General features: G+C 54.0%; 1 protein-coding gene across 2 annotated transcripts; it reads right to left on the bottom strand.

Moving 5' to 3' along the window:
* Nucleotides 1–1,509: 1,509 nt before the first annotated feature.
* Nucleotides 1,510–23,516, bottom strand: syt3 (synaptotagmin III). Of its 2 annotated transcripts, XM_029836228.1 has the most exons (14): nt 23,266–23,516; nt 18,558–18,706; nt 18,416–18,482; nt 17,183–17,555; nt 14,733–15,110; nt 13,506–13,614; nt 12,648–12,821; nt 10,667–10,793; nt 8,786–9,004; nt 8,091–8,211; nt 6,953–7,124; nt 5,260–5,389; nt 4,295–4,388; nt 1,510–3,908 (listed from the first exon to the last, which is right to left on the bottom strand). In XM_029836228.1, the coding sequence occupies exons 4-13, from the start codon at nt 17,331–17,333 to the stop codon at nt 4,299–4,301; spliced, it is 1,671 nt and encodes a 556-aa protein (XP_029692088.1). In that variant the 5' UTR covers nt 17,334–17,555; nt 18,416–18,482; nt 18,558–18,706; nt 23,266–23,516; the 3' UTR covers nt 1,510–3,908; nt 4,295–4,298. The 2 variants fall into 2 exon arrangements, with proteins under 2 accessions (XP_029692088.1, XP_029692087.1); XM_029836227.1 differs by having other exon boundaries at nt 18,416–18,706.
* Nucleotides 23,517–23,578: the final 62 nt, after the last annotated feature.

Below are 23,578 nucleotides of genomic sequence, written 5' to 3'. Positions count from 1 at the left end.
TACCAGCGACTGTAGCCCCCAGAGATGCAAAGTCATCCCGGAATTTTGGGAAAACGTGGCAGCCCCGAGAGGAAATGTCTCACAGTTGCTACAGTTCACATTAGAGCCGGAACAAGATTGGACGAGGATTTATCGGCACCCAAGCAGCCGCACAGAGCTGGACAGAAGAGCAGAGTTGGACCGTTTGGGACCGTTTGGGACCCGAGTAAATAAAGGAACCACGTGGTTACTCCAGCCGAGCAACGGCCTCCTGAATCCAGGGGTGTGATGCCTTCAGGTGCGTTTGAGGAGCACCTGAAGGATCCGCAGAGAGCTTCAATGAGACAGTGATGAAGACTGAGGCCGAGAGGGTTTCTGTGGCGATTCCATAAAAACGCCGCAGGAGCCACGCTAACTTCTACTTAACTTAGCGGAACCCTCCTATAAAACTGTCCCCGCTGCCCATGGGGTCGAGTCTTGTCTTATTGATCCCGAAGAAACATTTCCATCACCACACATGACAAACTCTCCGTGTGAGGAGGTGGCGTTGACGCGGTACATAGACAGGATGCTGTCCTGTCAGGAGCCGCGGAGCACGACGCCCGCCTTCATCTGCAACGATGCGAGGGAATTCATTATGGTTCTGCGTGATAATCAGACTTATTAGCGCTAAGAGCTAACGCCGCGCTGTCAGCTTACTACCGATAAACCCTTCCAGTGTGACACAGCTCTCACACCTCCCCCGGCCTCTTCTCCCTCTCTTCCTCTTTCGGCTCACTGAACTGGGTGAAATGTCTTTCCGACTAAATGATTTTTGTTTTGCACGGTGGGAACGTTGCCATGGAGACAGCCCCCCCATTCTCCTCTCAACAGCATTAAAGCTGTGCTAACCAGCGTGTTGTGTGTCTCTTTTTGAACTGCACTCTGCAGCCCTGATGATGCACGTCCACCACCTCCTCTCCCCATACATCCCCTTTTTGCCCTCCTCCTCCTCCTCACTGGCATTCTTCCTCCTCCTCCTTCATTTGTTTAATCCTCTCTCACTCTTCTGTCACTCCCCTGCACATCTGAGCCCCCCCCCCCCCCCTCTCTCTCTCTGATACTGGTGTCTCTTCACCCTCAAGAAGCAATAATAACCACAAATAAGAGAGAGGGACGATCCGGGCACACGAGTGAAGGTGGAGGAGGGCGGCCTGCGCTTCCTTTCGCAACGATGAAGAATTCATTACAACGTGTCTGAATAATTACGCAGGATTGGAAGCAGAGCAGCCGGCTGCAGGAGCTCCTGCTGCCTCCGTCCAGGTAGATGCCTGCGTCAAATATAGAGCGTGTACGTTTTATTTATAGCCGAGTGCCCGGGGTGTGTGACAGTGCTTCACCATCAACCAGCCGGGCCAACCACACCTCCCCCCATACGGGATGCATGGGAATAACAGCTTTGATTTTAAAGTGACATGAAACAATCCCATCGGAACAATTTCATTTGGAACGGAGAAAACTCTGTGGAGTGGATGAAAGGAGGTGGCGTGCTGGATGATACATATCCTTTATTTCGTTATCAGCGTCAGCCACACTCTTCTGTACACACTCACTGATCCTGCGACCTGGTACAGCCGTCCTGACGGAGCCCCTCACTCAAAGTCTCAGCTCCAACCAATAAAAAATAAAACTCTTGAATAAATTATATGTAAAAAAAGAAAAGAAAAGGGCTTAAAGTCAGAAAGAATACCGATCCAAGAAAGATTAATACAGCATAAACAATGTTATTCCACCATCATTGATGCCAGGTCTCCATCTGGGCGTCATTAGTAGTTTTAGTATCAAGTTCATTGTCAGGTTTGCTTAAAGCATCATTTATATACTTTTATCATTGCATCAGGTTGACATCATTCATGTTAATATAAGCATGCAAACATGTCCCCCCCCCATGACCATTCAGACCTGCACAAACACGAGAAGACAGAGAAGAAGAGGACTGGGGGAGGTTGATGCAGGAAGGACAAGATGGCAGGGAGGAGGAAATGAATGGGGGGGGGGGTAAGAAGACAGCAACGTAGGGAGGCAGCTGGAGCTGGAGACGAATGGACACATGTTGGACCCCCTGAAACATCCCCCCCCCCAGACAGTGGGGACGTAGCAGCTGCTGAGGCGTTTGTGAGGTTACAGTCGTAGCAGAGGCGCCTTCCTGGGCGTCGGCTCACTCGGGTGCTGCCCCCCCCCCAATACAGCCCCTCCAGGACTGGTTTTTGACACTTCTATATATTTTTCTTTTCTTAGTTAAAGTGAGGTGTTTGTTAAAGGACGTCTGCTCTGACTGGTCGGATTTAAGGAAAAGAGGAGGAGCCTGGATAAGAGGACAGGTGGGAGTTTCATCCACGGTCGGGATCCCTGGAGAGGCTGCAGAAGGTCGGGACCCGCGGGTCAGCACAACCGGGTCCACTGTTTCATATTCCATCTGGTTTCACCCCCCCATTTTTGGACACACAGTACACAAAATACTGGAAGAAGTACACGATCAACACAATCACGTACGTACATCAGGCAAAGGGTCAGAGAGGAGAGGAGGGTCCGATGACGGACAGCTGGGACGACGCAGACCACACAGACTAATGCCTATGGCAGCGCAATGAGGCACGTACAGCATAGCACACACACACACACACACACACACACACACACACACACACAAAATGGCTCCTCAAGACACACAGGACAGGAAACAGACCAACACAGGGGGTCTGTGGGATGCTGGGATTTCGGAGAAGGAGGCAGGCGAGACAGAAACAAACCACGCACGAGGTCACGTCGACGCACAGGCGAACGCACACACGGGTACAAAACAAACACACCCACAAACACAGAAACACGCAGTAGTAAAAGCAACACGGACGTCGGCGTCTTCCTCCTCGCGGGTCTTTCCTCAGTCCGACGCGGGACGACGACCTCTTGCGAAAAAAGGAAATGCTAGAAAAACAAAGCCGTGACATGAGCCGTCCAGCCAGGCCGGGGCTGGTCCCGTCTGAAACGCTGGCTCCGCCTCCGCCGCCACGTCCTCAGGTTTCATTCAAGTCTGCTGAGGACGAGCAGGCGGTCCCTGTCTCCCGCCACCGCAGACGGACGCGGCGGGAAAAAGCCTCGTTTTCCGGTGAGAATACTCAAGTCGTGTCGCGCAAACGATGGAGGAATGTAAAAACTGGTGGGCGCCGTTACAAAAAGCATGAAGAAGAGGGACACTAACATGCTCGAACCAATGAAAACGTCCTCCTGCGCCGCTCCTCTGACATCAGTAAAGATCGCGTTTGTCATCTTTCCGTGACAAAGCGGAAAAACGGGCCCGGCGAGGCGCCCGCATAGACTCCAGCTGGGACGTGCAGTCCTGGCGAGGACCGCAGCGGACGGCGTCCACCGTACGCCAACGCTGCAGAGACAGATATGGACACCGTGGTTTGTCTTCTTCTATCCTCTGTACATGGGCAGCAAGTTCCAGGATGGCTTTTCTTTTTTTTTTGTCCTTTTTTTTTGATCCAGACAGAAAAGTTTACCACATCACGCCCCTCCTAGATGAAATACTACACTAATCTGACGCACACATCAACCACGCACTGACTACAACCTGTGTGTATTCCCGTGTTTGTCTCTTCTCCTGCCAGGTTCCAAATTTACAACAGATATCAGTCCCGCTGCGCCGTTAGCTTCCTGCCTGTTTGCAAATGCGTAGCCCGATGCTAAAACCGTAGCTCCTGATGGATTTTGCCTTTTTTTTCTTTCTCCTCCTCTGGGTGAGCGAGGACAGCGCGGGGCTTTTGAAGGACTCATTAGCAGTTGGACACTAGCAGCGTCTCCACGTCTCTCTTTCTTTGATGGAGAGAATTATTCACAGATGAGAGGAAAGGAAGGAAAAAGTCTGGAGCCGGAGAGATGACGGTGACCTGAGGAAAGATGGGATGGGGGAGGCAGATTAAGCTCGGGGGCGACAGTGGGAGGGCTGAGAGAATATATAAACAGTATGCAGAAGTGTAATTCTGGGGGGGGGAGGAGGGGAGATGCATTACATAAGCCAGAACATCTAGATTATACAGATGCTTGTGCCTGGCAGCCTGGGCTGCTGACAGCTCCACAGCCTCCGCTTTATCACACACTCACAGTCGGGTCATGCTTTTAAAGCTCGGACGCTCGCTGCGCACATCTGAGTGGAGATGCTGCCGCACGCCGCGGGTTCCCGACGCAGCGGCCGCCTCTTTATCAAAGGGGGACGGGAATCCGCTGTTTACGATAGCGGATAAGGAGAGGGGGAGAAAACGTGGGAAGGACTCACGGTTTTAATCGGAGTGAGGACTGTCGACCACGATGTGCGGCTTCGGAGATGACGCCGTCTCACTCTTTGACACGAACGTCCCGATCGCTTTTTCCTGCAGGGAGGAGCAGCTTCAGTACTTCAAAACACTTTACAATCACATTACAAAATATTCATGGACGTTATACGCTCACGCCTGTTAGATGCTAGCTCAGTAGCCAGCAGCTATGGGCCAGTCAGGCAGCTCCTTTGCATTATATTACAGTTTCCACGCATTTTTTCCCCGCTTAGATATGTTTTCTCTTTGTTTTTTCTTTTGTTTTTTTTAGCTGTTGTCGCTAGTTACCGCAGAAACCGGCTTTGATCTTCTGCGATTCCTTGTTTTTCTTCCAAAAGCGGATAGAAAGACTTGTGTACCTTCAGGAATTTCTGGAAACTATGCTGATTTTCTAACTACGTTTTGGAATGAATAAACCAGCTGAGACTAATAAGAAGGAAAACAGGAAGTTTGAGGCTTTTAGGGGTTTTGATTGATCAACGCCACCTGTTTAATTTTGTCCAATTCAAACATTTTTGGGAAAAGACCAAAAAGAAAACTCCATTTAAAGGGGGTGTTTTCTTAAATGGTTTAGTCTGTCAAATTTCTCTTTTTTCTGCTAATGATATCTCATTAAACCATGTTTCGCACCCCCGCGCTGGCAAAAATCCCCCCTCATGAGCGGAACATTCACGGAGTGAGTGGCTTTCAAAGACATTTATTCTATAACGCAATTTACAAATGGGACCATCGGTGCGGCCGACTTCCTGTGACCGACATCACTTCCTGTGTTTCTGCTAGTTTAATGCTAACGCACTGCGACCGGACCCCTGCTGCGCGTCTATAATCGTCCCTGCTGCAGCTAAAGGAGCAGAAGTCAACACATGAGATACCAGGTCATGCACATGTTACAGTCACGCTGTCGCACACACGGTCACGTGCACGTCACCTCCACCAGCTGATGCCAGTGCTCTATTGGTTTGCGCGGATTCCCCAGCATGGCTGTCCAGTGCTCCCTTCCCGGGCCTTCGGCGTCGCTACCCACACGACACATCCCGATTACCTCGTTATGACCGATGCTGACAGGGGGTGAAGGACGAGGGTGGCCGGGAGCGAGAGAGGGAGGAGGGGAGAGAGAGAGAGAGAGGGAGAGAGGGAGAGGGAGAGAGGAGAGAGGGAGAGAGAGGAGGAGAGAGAGGAGAGAGGGAGAGAGAGAGGAGGGAGGAGAGAGGAGAGAGGGAGAGGGAGAGAGGAGAGAGGAGAGAGGGAGAGGAGAGAGCAGAGTAGGAGGAGGAGAGAGGAGAGGAGGAGAGAGGGTGAGGGAGAGCGGAGAGTAGAGAGAGGAGAGAGGAGAGAGCGAGAGAGGGAGAGGAGAGAGGAGAGAGGAGAGAGAGGAGATGACAGGGGGAGAGAGGAGATGAGAGGAGATGACAGGGGGAGAGAGAGGAGAAGAGGAAGAGAGAGGTAGAGAGGGAGAGGTATAGATGGGCGAGAGGAGAGAGGAGAGAGAGAGGAGAGAGAGGAGAGAGGGAGAGAGAGAGAAGGGAGAGGAGAGAGGGAGAGAGAGGACGAGAGAGAGAGAGGGAGAGAGAGGGAGAGAGGAAGGGAGAGAGAGGGGAGAGAGAGAGGAGGAGAGAGAGAGGAGAGGGGAGGGGAGGGGAGAGAGAGAGGGAGAGAGGAGAGATAGAGAGAGGAGAGAGGGAGAGAGAGAGAGGAGACGAGAGAGGAGAGAGGAGGAGTGGAGAGAGAGGGAGAGAGGAGAGAGAGAGAGAGGAGAGAGAGAGAGTAGAGAGGGAGAGAGAGAGGAGAGAGAGAGAGGAGAGAGAGGAGAGAGAGAGAGAGGAGGAGAGAGAGAGGAGGAGAGAGAGGAGGGAGAGAGAGAGGAGAGAGGGAGGAGGAGAGAGAGAGAGGAGGAGAGAGAGGAAGAGGAGAGAGAGGGAGGGAGAGAGGAGAGAGGGAGAGAGGGAGAGAGAGAGGGAGAGAGAGGAGACTGTAGTAAAAAGTGTTGCAGTGATCAACCTTGACAACAGTATCTGTGGAAGGATGCTGAATAGGAGATAGTAGACTCACAGGGGGCCACTTAAAAGCTGGAAGACAGTGGGGAGGGGCCACAAGGACAGGTGTACAAAAGGCTCCATAATAGAGAGTGTGTATGCATGTGTGTGTGTGTGTGTGTGTGTGTGCACCAGCGGCTCAAACAGCCAAGTGTTGCCGAGAGCGGCAGACAAACGCTGGCAGGGCTGCGCCTCCCTCATTAGCATAGCGCATGCCTATTCATGAGGGGGGGCGGGGGGGGGGGGGCACGCGTCCACCTGGAGGCTCATTGTGTTCAACACGGTCGCAGCGCCGTCAGAACAGCAAACATGACACTGCGTCAGCCGGCACATTACATGGTTCACACACACACACACACACACGTCCAGGCCCCTGAATGTGCCCCCCCCCCCCCAACCCAAACAAGAGACTTTGTTAATTAGGAGCAGAATTATACAGAAATAAAGGAAATAATGAGTTAAAGTCAATGTCAAGGTCAAAGAAAAGGTCAAAGGATTAATTGGTACACAACATGATTCTATTTATATACCCCCCTCCCCCCCAGGACAGCCCCCCTCCCCCCCAGGACACCCCCCCCCCCCCGTTACCAGTCGTAGTCCATCACGGCGATGACGATGCAGACGCTCTCGATGTTTTCGTTGGGGATGTCAAACACCAGCGCTTCGTTGTAGGTGGGGTTCAGCGTGTTCTTCTTGATGGACGTCTTCCTCTTTTTTAGCCGCCGGCCGTCACAGACCAGAGACGCCTTCACGTAGGGGTCTGTGGGGGGGGGGGGCAGGAGAAGAGGGGCAGCAGAGAGGAGCAGATCAGCGAGGGGGGGGTTACGCTCACAGGTGCCCGCGTCTCGAAAGGCGCGAATACGGAGTCACCTTGGAAAAGCAGGATTAGCGACACAACAGGAGCCGAATCACCTCGGTTATCTGTTCCCCAGGAGAACGCGCCGCACCGTTCAATCACCGTGGCGACGGCAGCCATTAAGGCCTTCAGTGTGGGCGGGGCCAGGCGAGTGCGGGGGGAAAACGCTGCTTTTATGTCCCCGGAAGAGCGCGTAAACCTGCATTTTTACGCCCTTTCGCAGCAGATTAACGAAGCGGCGCCGCCGTTTCTGCCTCTGATTGTGTTTGGAACAAACTTCGGCTCTTCGGGGAGCAGAAATATCGTATAGAAGCTGTCGTACGTGTGGGAAAACGGCGCTTTAAGTGTCTCTGGATGGATTTCAGCGTTTTTTGAAAGGAGCGATTCCGGGTTTATTCACTTCTCTTTAGTTTACCTGCGCGCACCTTCGCCCCCATGGAGGCGGGAAACGGATTTACAATGTTTCTCTACTTCTTTTTCTTGAAGGAACAAAAAAAAAGAAACCTGAGCACAATTAAAAGGTGTTTTCTTCTTTTCTTTTCCGTCCTGCTCGCCCGGCGTCTTCGGGGCAGATCCAGCCTCACCTGCCTGGTCTACAAATGAGGCGCGCTCAGGTGCATCGCTGCGCACGGACGTCTCCGGGGAGCAGAGCGCAACAGAAGCCTCAAGTGGAAAAAGGCTTTATTTAAAGGGTGGGAGATCAAAGGAAATATAGCAAATATTCCTGTAGGTTCCCATCAGCTACGTTTGTTACCCCGAGCAACAACCTTCCTCGGCCCCAGGGGCAGCAAGGATCCCCGCTGGATTCACATCCTGTGTGTGTGTGTGTGTGTGTGTGTGTCTGCGTGTGTGTGTGTGACCATCCGTTACCTGAAAAGCCGGTCAGGTCCATGGCTTTGAGGTTGGTGGCCTTGATGATGGTAACAGTGAGCCTGCCTGCAGTCGGCAGGTAACACAGTGAGAAATTAAGCTCCCCGAGATCAGCCTTCTCCTGCAGGACACACACACACACACACACACACACACACACACACACACACACACACGCATACACGCACGCACACACACACACACATACAGACACTGACATCAGAAACAGCCACGACAGCGTGATCACATGATTCCAGAGTAAGATCTATAAAAAAGAGACACCCGCCCAGGAGCGGGGAAAGCGGCGTGCGTGAGTGACGGCGTGCGTCCTAATGTGGACGGGCAGAGCGTCTCACGCGGGGAAGTGGCGCCGTCTTTGCAAATGAATCGTGTGCCAATCAGCCGAGCCCCCCCCCCCCCCCCCGTACGAGCGTCCCCTCCGCTGATCTTCTGGCCGCCCGTGGCCTCCAGGGCGCCTCGCTAATGACGGGAGCCGGACTCAGGTCGCACGGCAGCACCGCGGCTAATCAATATCGCTCCGACCCAAACACTGGAACACGGGAGGACACTGAAGTCCGGCTCATCAACAGCCAATCAGCACGGCGGGAACGCCGGGGGGGAGGGGCTAACGCTGTCACCTCCAGGTAGAGATACTGGTGGCAGTGAGGTCATCGCCCGGGAGCGGCGTTCCTTACCGCGGTTCCCTCCACGATGTCCCTCCAGATGGGCTTGTCCCCGCTGCCCTCGCTGAAGTCCAGCAGGTTGTCCACCACCACCTGTCCGATCAGGTCGTGCCGGGAGAACCGGTCGAAGTCGTAGACGGAGAAGTGCAGCTTCCTGGAGTGCAGCTCGTTGAGCGGCACGCCGAACTGGAAGGTCTCGTTGAAGACCGGGTTGAGGGTCTTCCTGTGGACCTGGGGCGGAGAGATTACGCAAGAGGGTTGAGACAAGAGCGTTCACGGGGCCCCCGCAGCCCAGACCGGCGCTAGAATCACGCCGCCACAGAACCAGCTCAGCGGTACCGGTCAGACTGGGCTGGGCGGCAGGTGTGAGCCTCCACCTGGTCCGTCTGAAGGAAGCTGCTCTGCAGGACCAAACCGCCGTTGAAGCTATTTGGGCTTAAATTAATGTTTTGGCCAACATCGTTTTCTCTTTTGTCCAATAAACCTCTAATTCACAAACCCGTCTCCTGCTCCTGCCCCCCCCCCCCGGTCCCTGTCTGAGCGCCATTAAGTGCCCTTATTACTGCCCTTATTACTGCCCTTATTACCGCCCTTATTACCGCTGTAATTACCAACTCCTGCCCCGGCGTCCCCTGGGACACAGGAGCCAGCAGCCGGTTCAGAGACTGGGGCCATTTCTGCAAATCTGCTTATGAAATATTCATTTTAACTGTTCGTTTTATTATCTTTGCAACACAGAAGCGTCTGTGTGCGCCTTCTGAGGCGTGTTGCTCCTGTACGTGACGCTCCTGTACGTGACGCTCCTGTGTGTGACACTCCTGTGTGTGACGGTCCTGTGTGTGACGCTCCTGTGTGTGACGCTCCTGTATGTGACGCTCCTGTACGGAACGCTCCTGTGTGTGACGCTCCTGTATGTGACGCTCCTGTGTGTGACGCTCCTGTGTGTGACGCTCCTGTGTGTGACGCTCCTGTGTGTGACGCTCCTGTACGTGACGCTCCTGTACGTGACGCTCCTGTGTGTGACGCTCCTGTGTGTGACGCTCCTGTATGCGTGCTGTTACTGTCTGACTGATCACGCTAGCGCTAACGCAGCCTGGAAAGGCTGTAATTTTCCCATCAGCAGCCTTTTGTCCTCCGTTTTTAGATGCTGTGTGTGACATTCAGTAAAAGGACTTTTGTGGCTCCGGTTTATCAACACTTGCGGTTCCCTCGTTAGCCTTGGATTATGACGGAGATTAAAGCTTTTGGAGACAAAGCCCGGAGCTGGAGAGCCTCCTCATCGGCTGACACCTCTGGCTCATCCCGGAGCCGCTGAAAGGGATGAAAATGCCGCGGAACAGGAGCGGCACAAAACCGCGCATGCTAACGAGGCCGCGCTCGCGAGGAAACAATGGCGCATCAGAGCGCCATTGTGAGGAGGACCGACTCTCCAGGAGGAGCGGCGCTCTCGTGACGCCGGGGAAAATAAATCACACCGATTCTCTGAATGAGACCACAGAACCGGCCCGGCCCAGAAAACCCCCCCCCCCCCCCCCCCCCCCCCCCCCCCCCCCCCCCCCCCCCCCCCCAGCCTCCAACAGCCCATTCTCCTGAATAAATGATGCCCCCGATGAGATGAGGGGACATTAGCGACGGCGTAACGATGCAGCAGGAAACGGAGCCGATGATGATTACGCCAGCTTGTTTGTGCAGAACGTCCCGACTGCAGAACCGGGTCAAAGCGCACTAATATTTTTTGGACCTGGAGCAGAAATTGGCACCAGAGGGGAGAACCGACAGAGCCTTTTATTTCGGCTGTCCGGGAGCTGCTGGAGGAGCCGGGACGTTGCGGATCGGACCCAGATTCAGGGGGTTTGAAAATGCCACGTCATCCGGCGTTGATGAAGGACTCACCTTGGTCTGGAACTTCTTCTTCCTGTCAGGCAGCAGGTAGATCTTCACGTACGGGTCGGAGAATCCGTTGGCGTCCTTCGCCGGCAGGTCCAGAGCCTTCAGGATCTTCACCACCAGCTGCTCCGTGCTGAGGAGTCAGACGGGACAGAAATATGGGTCAGAGTTTTCCCACATTCCCACATTTAGTTGATCGGGACCGGGACTGCACACACACACACACACACACACACACACACACACACACACACACACACACACACACACACCAAATAATCAGGAATGAGGTAAAATGCGCCCAATTTATGGCGGAAACGCTGCGTCCGGGCTCGTGCCTGCACGGCTGCGTCCGTGTTTACTGCATATTTAATTAGCGGATGTAAATGAAGCCGGCTCGGGGCCTTTAATCACCCCTCGTTAGGCTGCGTCTCTCTGCGTTAACCAAGGTGTCAGCACTTCATTAGCGGCGTTAGCGCAGCAGCGTGCACTTCCAGGCCCGGCAAAGCCAGACGGGGGCAAATGGCAGCGGTGGCCCGGCTGTCTGGCCCCCGAACGTGCACGTTGACGGCCCGCGCACGTGTTTACCTACGAATCGCATCTAATTAGAGCAGTCGGACACGAGCACGGAGGAAATTCTGTTCCCATTCCAGCCAGATAAACTGGTTCAAGTACAAATGTGGCAGGAAATTATGAAGCTGACAGGATTCCCGCCCCCCCCCTCTCCAACACGTGCGCCTCGTTAAAGCTGCGCACGTGAGCTGAAACCAGGTTTGCACACGCGCATACACACCTGTTACCGTCAGAGGAAAGGGCAGAATCACCGCCGTCTCCCTGGCAGCCCGGGCGCGAGCTGCTATTCCCACAGTGGGAATGTGTCAGTGTTTAATGGGATCGTCAATAGGAAGGCCGTTCCCGGAGGATTCCCGGCCAGATTGACATCGTTGTTCTGACTGTTACAATCCAACCCGGCAGTCTCGCACGTCGTGGCGCCCGTTTTGCCGGCGCTCCGGAAGCGCGGCTCCTTTTCTGGTAATTAATTCCTAAACCGGCTCGTTCCACCTCATCTTTACCTTAAACAAGCGCTCCGGCGCCACGACGGGCCGACGTAAATTATCCGGAGTCTTTTATGGTTTTCATCATTAACCTCGCAGGCGCTGCAGCTCCTCAGCGAATTCCCTGAGAGTCCAGCTGTAACAAAGCCCGGGGTTATTATGGGTTGGCGGGAGCGGCTGTTTAAAGTGGCTCACGCTATATATAATTCATGAGCGAAACGCTCCTTTTCTGGCCATCAGCACTTTCGCCCCGTTGTGATGCTCGTGCACGTGGGGTCAGGCTACTGCCTGGATAACCGTGCACACGCCCACCAATTCCACGCTGCAGAAGCTGAGTTGTACCCAGCATCAAACGGTTCTTCAAGGGGCTTCTCTTGAATTCACCACTCAAAATCCTGAATTCCTCCGTTCGAGCAGGCATTTTTGTCGTCATGGTAACGACGCGGTGCCACTCTTCCCCCCTCGACCGATCGTGACTGTTCATTTTTGATATCGGGTGCTCGTTTCTTCCGCTGCGAACTGTAACCCTGCTTTGTGGCTGGTTGCCATGGTGATGCGGGAAATCACTGCGATGTCAGTCAGACACCAAACCAGGTCGGTCTTTGTATGTGGCTCTTTGTCACGTCGTGGGGGGGGGCGTTATCGTTAAATGCTGAATTAATCAGGAGAACAGGCGGAAGAGGGAGGGAAACTTTCCCACAGTGTTCGTACAAGATCGACCCGAATCAGGGCGCGGAACCAAGGAGACTGAAATCCCGGTATTCCCGTTCCCTGTTAGCGTTAATGAGCAAACATTAGCATGTTCAGAATGTCAATGATACACATGATTAGCATGCACGGTAAACATCGTTTGCATGAAGATCCCCATGAATCTACTGGCACATCCGGAGACAGGAGCCCTGCTTCCAAAAGGACCAGATTTGAGGACTTACTTGAAGGCGTAGCGCAGCAGGAAGCTGATCTTGCCACAGTTGTCGCCCTGTTTGCCTTCGCCCTGATCCCCCTTGGGTCTGTAGAGCTCCGGTTTAATCTGGCCAATGCAGGTCACCTGCTCCTTCTCCTCGTGGAAATCAGGGCTGGAGAGCTGGTGAGTCATGGGTTTGGCCCTAAACACAGCACACGCGCTTAAACACCGAGGAAAAGATACGCAACAGTGCGACAGGAGCTTAATCCCTGATGTAAAAGAGTTCCGGCCCCCTTTTACACAGCTCATAATTGATGTAACGCCAGATTTTAGCAGTGAAGAACAACCAAAATGTTCCTCCAACGACACTTCTTTGGTCCCCGTTCTGTCTGCTGTTTGCTTACACTGAGCGTCTGTTAGCAGGGTGAAGCTAAAGCTAACTGAGCGATTGTGTTGTCCCCGCCCAGGACGTTGTCTCGGTGATGTCTGTCGCGTCCGACAATTCCCGTTTTGATTGTTCCGAGTCCGAACGGGATGAAACTGCAAACGACTTTAGCGCGGAGAATCGATTCCGTTGCCAGTCGGCGCCACAATCCGGCGCGCTCGATGGCGTCTCGGAGGTGAAGTGGCGTGACAATCGGACGCTTTGCCTACGACGTTCCAGCTGTTGAATATTGATCGAAAAGGAAGGAAGGCGGCCGAAACTTGGGATTTCTACAGATTTGTATGTTCTGAGGCACCGACGGGCCCAAACATCTCCGGGATTCAATCCCGCTTCATCCGAACTTCCCACCCCAGAAATCCAGATGTTAATCGTTCACCGAGCAGCAACGGAGTGAGCGAGGAACCTCCCCCGTCACTTCCTGGTTCCGCCAGTCACACTCACCTGGCGGTGACCTGCTGCTGGGAGTGGGCGTTGGGCAGGTCTTTATGGGGGTGGGCCCCCACCTCCGAGTTGGGGACGTCTGGAGACGTCTGACTCAGCTTCAGCGTTCCTGAAGGGGCCGAGAAAATAAAGAGAAAACGATGAGTCACGGGCGGCTCCTGCCGGTCCCGGTCTGGACGACGGCCCGGAAAGAAATGTTTGAACAATGGTTCGGGCCCGGATCATCGATCATATTGATTGCGTAATTTATGAGAGGGGAAGGAAAGAGCCGACGTATTAACGGAGCACAAAGGAGAACAGTGGAGGTATGAGAGGAAGTCTGTCCCACCAGACGCACAACACAGCCAGCAAACATTAGGCTATAAATAATCACCAACCACCTGACAACAACCACAACAGCACCACAAAACCTCAGACCTCAGGCCCGCCGTCACTTTATCACCGTCTTTTTTGTGGACGCGCCCGGTTATCCGGCTTCCTGTCGGGCTGAACCGGACGATTTAACAAACCCACAGTCGTGACTCGGAGCAACTTTTAATGGGTTCTCCTATTACGCCTGAAATTACAGCCGTTATTTTTGGCCTTTAAAGGCAGCGCAAGCTGCTCGCCGTCGTGACAACGCTCGCATTAGCCGCCGCCGGATCGCTACTCGCTAGCTTCGCTGAGCATCGCGACTTATTGCTACGTCTTGTTTCGTTTTTTTGGGGTTTTTTTTGTGGGGTTTTTTCACGGCACATTTGGCGTTCGCTTCAGCGTGCGCCTCAGCGGGCGGGCATCTGTCTCCCGACACGCTGCGGCGAGGCGCCATCGTGGCGAAGGTGAGCAGCGAGAGGAAGCGGCAGCTGCGGAGCCCAGAAACGGAAAAAAAAACCAGGTATCGCTTCGGTGAAATTATTATTTTGTTGACCTCCTGTAATATTAAATCAGAATTCGGGCTTGTTATTGTCGCCAAATAGAAACATTCCTGTAAAATCTTTCACACCAGAGGTTAGTCTCAATTAACCCTTAATTATAATAAGCCTGTAATTTGTGGTAATTGCAGCTCTAAATGTTCCGACTCGGTTTTATTAGAAACTCCGACTGAAAGAGGAAAAGTATTAATCTAAGGTGGCTCCTCAAGCTGTCCAGTAATGGCCGACGTTCATCACAGTGTCACCGCGGTGAAATGTGTGTTTAACCCCGTCAAATGGAGGCGTTATTATGGGATGGATTACATGAGCCTCTCACCGGCATTGTTGGGGTAGGTGTCCATGTCCAGGTAGGACGGCTCCTGGGTCTCGTGCGGACCTCCCACCACACCTCCTCCCTCCCCTCTCTCCAGCCCCACCATGTCAGAGAAGTGGGGGTGGTGCTGGCCCAGGGAGGGGTAGAGCGACGAGGAGGAGTGGCCTTCCTTCCGCTGCATCAGCGGCGGCAACAGCGAGCCGCCGCCGAGGCCTCCGACGCCGGCGCTCCCGGGCAGCAGCCCGGACGTGAGGCTCAGGCCGCCGCCTTCCTTGTCCCGCCATGGCAACCAGCAGAGCTTCCAGGAGACGAAGAGCGAGACGGAGAGGAGGACGATGCCGCAGAAGGTGACGATGACGGACAGCAGGCTGACGGAGATCTCTGCGGGAGGGGAAAAACGGGAAGGTCGGTGGTTGGTAGCACAACACCGTGACGCGGCAGCAGAGGGTCGCCCGGCGTTTCCTCGCCGCTGTTAACGCTCTAATCTGTCAGGGAAGGATCGTGTCTGCGGGGTGTGTGTGTGTGCGTGTGTGTGTGTGCGTGTGTGTGTGTGGGTGTCGGATAGAGGGTGACTCATCTGTATGAAGCACTGAATGAAAGGAAGAGCAGCAGAGTAGCCGACAGCAACAACCACCACGAAGAGCTCCAGATATACAGTCTCATCATTAGGTCAAACTCAAGTATCTGATACCGGGAGACTCCACTTCCTGCCCCCCCCCCCCCATGCACTTCCTGCCCCACCGTCCAGCAACAACTAAAGGCAGAATTGAAGAAGGAGAGGTTTTAAAAGTCAGAGGTCTGAGATTAAACTGGAGAACTGAGCCCTTTGGAGGCTGTAAACATCCTGTTTTCATTTCTGCTGGAACCAAAGGACCAATCAGAGCCCAAACTGTCCCGGAGCCCCTGAACATGAATATTCAGCATCTGTAGAGGGAGAAGAGTCGGTACAGAAGCGTGAAGCTTTCCCCCACCTCCACCAACACAGCACAGCAATGTTCCTGTTATCGGAGCAGAACCTCACCAATCAGGAGCTTCCTGTCCGCAGGAGACCCGTCGCGGTTCACGTCGGACCCCCAACGGACCACAACTGTCGGGCCAAGATTGTGAAAGGCAGGAGAAGATTTAAGGTCCGAACCAGTTTTACACAACGGTTCTAAAAGTACGACTCAGTATAAACAGTCCACGTGCTCTCTGTCCCACTAGCACCAGTTTATTCAGCATCTGGGTCCCAGTACAACCAAACCATCTGTCCCAGTAGAACCAGGGACGAGCCGGGTGAGCGAGGAGAGAGGGAGAACACGGGGGTGAAACTCGAGCGGTGGGATGATGGCGAGAGGATAAAATGGACTGATGAAGGCGACTGGAGCGAGAGGAGAAATGATCCGAGCCCCCGAGCGGCCGGCGGGTCAGCGCCGACAGCCAGAGGGCCCAAAACGGATCGGTGCAAATGCCGAAACAGACAAATAAGCTGACTGGGTTTATCCTCCGTTTCATTTCCTCGGAGGAAAGACGGGGAGGAGGAGGGCAGATGAAGTCGGGGTCGCCGCCTCGCCGCGCGCGAACGCGGTCGGCGTGATGGAGGAAAACAATCTAGCAATGATTTAGACCTGCGGAGGGGACGGCTTCATGGACGGGAAAGGTTAAGGTATTGATCCGGGTGGGGGGGACAAAGCCGGGAGGCAGAGAAGGTTCTGTAGTTAGATCAGAGAAGGATGTGATCAAACCAGCATCGCCACGGTAACCAGTATTCCAGTGTGTCTGCTACCTCATCATCTAAATTTCCCATTAGGCGAAAGTTACGCGTATTAGATAGAATGTAGCACAGCACTGGGGTTGCTAACGCTAACCATGCTAAGGTGGGCGCGTGAGCACCGTCGGAGGGGCCGAGACGTCCCGTCAATCAGCGGCGGACGCAAACCCGGCGGGAGCCGCACGCGCGGCCCCCACATCAAACACATCTCGGATGCTTAGACAAGCTCTTCGCTGACAGCTCTCGCCGGTTGCGTCCCGGGAGACTTCTGTCGGCACGCGCGGAACAAAAAAAAAACCGCGGCTGGTGAGCGAGCGACGCCTGAAAACGGCGGCGTGACATTTCTTCGCGGTGCCGAGCTCCCGAAGGAACACGCTCGCCGATCCGAGCTAATCTACGATGAGCCGCTGATATCCGCCCTAATCTGCATAAGAGATCAAACAACAGACACGATCCTCCGCAGTGCACGTGAGGCACCTGCAGCCTGCGCGCACGTCCATAAAAAATCATTATTTTCCACATTTCTTATTCAGCGGACTGAAAACAAAGGGGGCCGACTCATAAATACCGTAACCTTTTCCCTTCTTTGGCATTAATATTTCACGACTCGCCTCTCTGAACGCCCAGTAACGACCCTCGTTCACGAGCGCGTCTGGCGCCGGAGGTGTGGGATTCGAACCCGCGCGGGCAGGCGGGTCCTCACCTGTGTCCAGCTGCCTGTTGCGGCCCCTCAGCAGGTAGCTGAACTCCTGGCAGCGCTCGCTCTGGCTGTAGCCTCTGGGGGAGTTGAAGCACAGCTCCTCCACCAGCTCCATCGCCTTCTTGCACACGTCTTCATCCCAGTCTCCCGACATCCTCCAATCCGCATCGCAGTCTCACCAGCAGTCTAAGCTAGCGACGGCGCCGCCCTCGCCACCCTCGCCTGTTGGACGGCCCTCAGGTAAGCGGAGCCTCGGCCCGTCCACCTTTTAAAAGAGCTTGGGAAAAGAGGCAGGTGAAGCCGAGGGAGGGTCTCTGCAGGGTTCTGGATCACAGAGACCGGGCCGACGGGTCCATGTGAGAGTGTCTCGCCGACCCTGAGAGACAAAAGAGAGACCAACTGGAACCCGAACGTAGGAGCATAAAAGTGGACAAATGAAGTTTTGGCAGCTTGGTCACCTTAAGCATTAAGCTGGAGGGTTGGTGCCAATGCCATCAGCCTGGCCCTGATATATTATGGGCTGCACTGTTACATAACATTACTTTAGCAGACAGCGCGAAGAGCGATACTCTGCAAATGGCCTCATGTACGAAGCCAGACGTATTAATCTTGTTACGAGCTAAAATCCAGCTCAGTTTGGCCAAATTTACCCCGAAAAATTAACAGGCTGTGGAAAAAAGAATCCTTTTTTCTTTTAGCTCTTTTAGCTCCACCATAACCTCAGCTAACGTTAGCAGGAATTACTTTAAATTTGAATACACTCCACGGCTAACTGGGGATGTTTGGATTCGATTTGGGCGCTGGAGGTAAATCTGCTAAGCTTTACTGACATAATATTTCAGAATACTTTGAAGCCTTATTTTAGTTTCCTGTTGCGCGTCAATCAGCGTAACTCCAGATAAATTATGCCGCAGTTGTCGCGCAGGTCGCCTGATTCAATTCCGCGTGATCTCCTCAGGATGGAGTGAGCGGTTTGGTGTCCAGAACTGACCACTGGGTCAATTACCCTAAAATGTTTCCAAGCAAAACACTTGTTAGTGCAATTACAGAGTAATTTGGATAATTATGGGCTCTCTTGTCTCCGGCGCCTTAAACAAGAGTAAACAGCCTGACTGGCTCCCCTCTGCTTGTCATTATAAATTGGGGTTTAATTCAGATTATTCATCCTAGCTCCTTTGTTCGTGTCTCTTTGAAATGAATGCTGTCTTCTCTGTGTTTTGGTTGGGTTTTTTTTACCTCTACTGATCTTGACTCCTGATCTTCTGGGCCATGTTGACTCTGCAGTCCAGAACGGGGACGCTTTCTACATGTAAATCTTCCTTTTACAAAACAGTTTTGGCAGAGGAGCACAAAGTGGAGCCTGCGGCGGACGCACAACCTTTAGCTTGTTATTTCTCTGATGCTTTCCAAGACCAGAAAAGCCAGCCTGCAGACATGAGGCTTTTTAATCGTCTCGCTCCGGCACAAATGGTCCGAATGCGTGTGTTCCTGCAAGCGCTCCGGGACATCTGCATGGACTGGACTCACCTGGGAGACAAGAAGAAGCAATCAGGGGGACATACAAGAGAGCGGCGAGTCAAATAAAGACAGGAAACACTAATCAGGGCAGGCGATTACATCCCATGTACGTCCCAGATGGGTCCAGACAGACCACGCCCCGTGTGGAACGCTCCTTTATTTTTTTGAACTCATTCTGTCTAAAAAAAAAAAAGCAGGTCGGTGATAAAAGTGTGGCAGTCGGCGCCTCTCCAGGGATTCTGTCTGAGACGAACATATGTAAAGTTGTGTCTAATAATACAGATTCCAGGTGAGAACCAAAAAAAACCCGCTCCTGTTTCTCAAGGAGGGAGTCGGAAGGAGGACTGAATATGGACCATTTGATGCGTGTTGTCCTGCGGTGGACGCGGTGACACTTGGGTCGCGAAGAGGTCCTGGTGTGTCCATCTGTCTCACACCCGTCAATCAGCCCATCCCTCCACCCCTTTCAATGGCCCGTTGGAGACAGAAACACATCCCGGCTCCCTCGTTCGTGTCTCTTCGGAGGGGCTGATAGTCTGTCAGTTGGACGAGAATCCAGGAAGAGACGAGTCTCTTTATCGGTCCATCACTGTTCGGTCTGTTGTAGCAAAGGATTCTGAGAAATTAGCAAGTCAAACCTTCCGTCCAGACCAGCAGCGAGTCCCCTTCCAAAACGCTCCCTCCCATTAAGATAGTAAATCTGTCAGAGGGGACTTTAAACCCAAGGATATCTCAATCTGAGGAATTGCTGTCTGGCACAGATCTGGCCGGCTAAAACGCCAGCAAACGCATCAGGCCGGAGGAGCAGACGACGGATAAATGCGAGGCAGAGAGGGAGGAGAAGAAGAGAGACGCTGACATTAAATGGGTGGTGAGACAGATAAAGTGGTAGATGAATAAAACAGAGCAAAGGAGGGCTGGAAGGGATAAAATCGTTGGAAGCTGGCGGCAGGGTGACACAGCAATAATGCTAATCAAGGACTTGGGGATGCAATTCACTGTGAGCTAAATATTTACAGAGAGGCTCCTTCAGAGAGAAAAATGCCCTCGCACACATGGTGACGAATCAAGTGCACATTCCAGCTGGAGTCTACCAGCAACACTAACCCCCCCACCCCCACCCCCAGACGTCCCATTGACTGGTGCGCTAGCTGGGATCGATAATCTCAGGGAACAAATACGCCACAACACAGACTGGCCCACCAGTGAGGTCACTGTCCGATCGGACCGAGGAGACAGGACGGGCGAGGAAGGTCACGGGCTAATCAGAGATGGATCGCTGTCCGGGGGGGGGGCTCATGGGAGGCGCTGGTCAATCAGTTCGTGAGATAAAGACTGGAGGGCAAAGGACAGACGACCAGGAAGTAACGAGCTGCACTGAACCACCATCGAGGGTGGGAGAGCCTCGGCTAAATCACCGTTTTTAACGACACAGTCCTTAAATCCTTCCTGGTCCTTGATCCAGCCTGGCTCTTGAATCAAGTGTGGACTTGAATTCTTTCTGGTCCTTAATCAAACCTTGTCCTCGAATCCACCCTGGCCCTTGATACAAGCCTGGACTTGAATCTACAGTGGTCCTCAAATATATCCCTATCCTTGGTCCAGCCTGGTTCTTGATCCATTCCGGTCCCTGAAACCATCCTGGCCTTCGATTCCATCCTGATCTTTGATCCATCCTGGTTCTTGAATCAAGCCTGGACCCAAATCCATCCTGTTCCTTTTACAAATCCAGTGTTGAGCACAACAGTTCCCAGTTCAAGCAAAACCAGCAAAATGCAGCAAAGAAGAATAACTGGTGACTTTTAGGGCACTTCTGTGCAAGAATACCCCAATTCATGATGATTCCTCGGAAAAGTAGAGAGGGAGAATAAATGAACTTGCCTGCTGTCAAATAAGAAAGGAGACATTAATGGGCAAGTGTCATAAAAAGCCGTCGGTTGGGACCGTCATGGTAGGTTTTCCAGGAAGAGCGTGACTGAAATCTGTACGTGAGATGCAGCTCCGAGGGATGAATCACTCACCTCGGCTGGGTTTGGGAATTACACAGATAAGCTTTTGAAAAGCTGCTGTCTGATGGAAGACGCGACCGACCTGCCATCAGATCCCCTGAACATGAGACCGTCCCCTGAACGTTAGACCGTCCCCTGAACGTGAGACCGTCCCCTGAACGTGAGACCGTCACTGAACGTGAGACCGTCACTGAACGTGAGACCGTCCTGTGAACGTGAGACCGTCACTGAACGCGAGACCGTCCCCTGAACGTGAGACCGTCCCCTGAACGTGAGACCGTCACTGAACGTGAGACCGTCACTGAACGTGAGACCGTCCTGTGAACGTGAGACCGTCACTGAACGCGAGACCGTCCCCTGAACGCGAGACCGTCCCCTGAACGTGAGACCGTCCCCTGAACGTGAGACCTTCCCCTGAACGTGAGACCGTCCCGTGAACGTGAGACCGTCCCCTGAACGTGAGACCTTCCCCTGAACGTGAGACCGTCCCGTGAACGTGAGACCGTCCCGTGAACGTGAGACGGTCCCCTGAACGTGAGACCGTCCCGTGAACGTGAGACCGTCCCGTGAACGTGAGACGGTCCCCTGAACGTGAGACGGTCCCCTGAACGTGAGACCGTCCCCTGAACGTGAGACCTTCCCCTGAACGTGAGACCGTCCTCTGAACGTGAGACCGTCCCCTGAACGTGAGACCGTCCCCTGAACGTGAGACCTTCCCCTGAACGTGAGACCGTCCCCTGAACGTGAGACCGTCCCCTGAACGTGAGACCTTCCCCTGAACGTGAGACCGTCCTCTGAACGTGAGACCTTCCCCTGAACGTGAGACCGTCCTCTGAACGTGAGACCGTCCCCTGAACGTGAGACCTTCCCCTGAACGTGAGACCGTCCTCTGAACGTGAGACCGTCCCCTGAACGTGAGACCTTCCCCTGAACGTGAGACCGTCCCCTGAACGCGAGACCGTCCCCTGCCTCCAGGTCCAGACGGATCCGTATCATTTGCGGCAGTGGACGAGGCGGCGTTGGCTCGAGGGCTCGTCTCCTAACGGAGCGACGGGTCTAAGATCATATTTTCATGAAATGACGTTCAGTCGCCGCCTCGGCTCGTTAACGGGAGCGACGCTTCATCACTAAAACTGCCTTTATTAAAGGAAACCGACGCCTCGGTAATTGCTCCATTGAAGCCGTCAGAGCCTTTGTGTGTGAGGATATAATGTTCGACACTAATCCACTGGATAAACCTAACAGGATGTTTCAGTCACATCATCTTGGAAGTCAAAGCACCTGGAAGTCAAAGATAATTGAAACTTTTTCCCAGCCTGACCTTCAGACCGGCCCGTCCACCCGTCCACCCGTCCAGGTTGTTGTGCCAGGCCTCCAGTCACCCTCAGCTCATCGGCCCTTCGGTCCGGACCGTGCCTGACTTGGACCCCTCCGCCGGAGCGGGAACACCCTCTGTGTTGTTTTGCATGGCACCCTTCCCAGGCCACAGCGGCGTCGGCCCGAGACGTTGGCATCATCCCCCCCCCCCCCGGACGGCCTGATGCACGGGGGTAAACAGTCATTGCTAACGCCGCGCATCTCTCTCGGTTTGTCCTGCTTCAGGACGCCGCCATACAGGCCGTGGACCGAGCGTGAGGATATTAATGTCTATTGACTAGAGGTAATAGCTCTGCTGAGCCTCGGCCCTTGAGGTTGTTCCAATTTAGCCCATCCTATAATAGCTGCTGGACACCCTTTCAGCAAATAAATAACAGGGAGAGGGAGACAGCGGCGCTTAATATCTGCTCAGGACCATATATCTCTATAAACATGCAGTCGAACAGCGGGCAGCCACCATCTCCTGCTACCCCCACCTATTTCCAGCCCACATGCACACGTACGAGAGGCTGCAGCTCCGCCGAGCTTCCAGCCTCTGAATTATCCATAACAGGGCAGGAAATAGAGGAGCAAGTGGTCAGCCGGGAACCCTGGGATACTGGTGCTGCTCTTCCTGCTGCTCCATCAGCCGGTGGAGCTGCAGAGCGGGACCTATTTACAGACAGGGAGTGTACGCGCGCGCGCGCGCGCGCAGACAAGCCCTGACTTCATTTTTCACCTCCTGCCATGTCAGAGCCGTTCGGTCAGCGTGTCTCTGGTTGCATTTCTGGTCCATTTGGATTCATTCCCTCTGATGGGAGGCCAGCGACCGGGGGAGGGGGAAGGGGTGGTGGTGGGTGGGGGGGGGGGGAGGAGAGGGGCAGAATTACGCGCGTTCAACGCGAGTCAGCCCGTCTTTTCCGCGTCTCCGTCTGCTGCCGTCGTGCATCTGATGATGTAAAGTTGGAGCACCGTCGGCGGCCGAAGCGCAGCCTCGGTGCGGCTCCTGCAGCCTCTCCGTCGGGCGGGCGGCGGAACGCGGACGCGCAAATTCAACACATGAAATATTGATGGGAAAAACTGGCTCACGTGCCGCCAGATTGAGGACGCACGGATGCGGGATGGGAGACGGGATCGGGCTGCGAGGCGCCTCCCGCAGACGCCACGGAGCGAGCAGCGCATTCGAGGCGGATGCCCTCTTACCTTCTGGCGTCGCAGACACGCGAGCGCTCCTCGCTCCGGTCCACCAGCTTCTCCGGCTGTGGTGCTCAGATGCGACGCCTGGAAAGGGACAGTCCGCCCCCCCGCTCCGTCCACACCCCCCTCGGCTCCAGCGCTGCGAGACCAAACGAGCGAACCGGGACGGCAGACTGAGAGGGACAAATGACCAAAATGATACCTCTGCCCTCCCCTCTTTTCCTTCTCCCAGGTTCCTCTGGTCCTCTCTTATATTTTCCTCCCTCTCCTGGTGTTTTTTTTCCCTCCTCTCTTTCACAACCCCCTCCCTCTTTCCCTC

This window comes from Takifugu rubripes, chromosome 5, assembly GCF_901000725.2.
Source record: "Takifugu rubripes chromosome 5, fTakRub1.2, whole genome shotgun sequence".
NCBI classification, from domain to species: Eukaryota; Metazoa; Chordata; class Actinopteri; order Tetraodontiformes; family Tetraodontidae; genus Takifugu; species Takifugu rubripes.
Note: the sequence above shows the minus strand (reverse complement) of the source record. Positions and strands in the feature narration are given on the sequence as shown.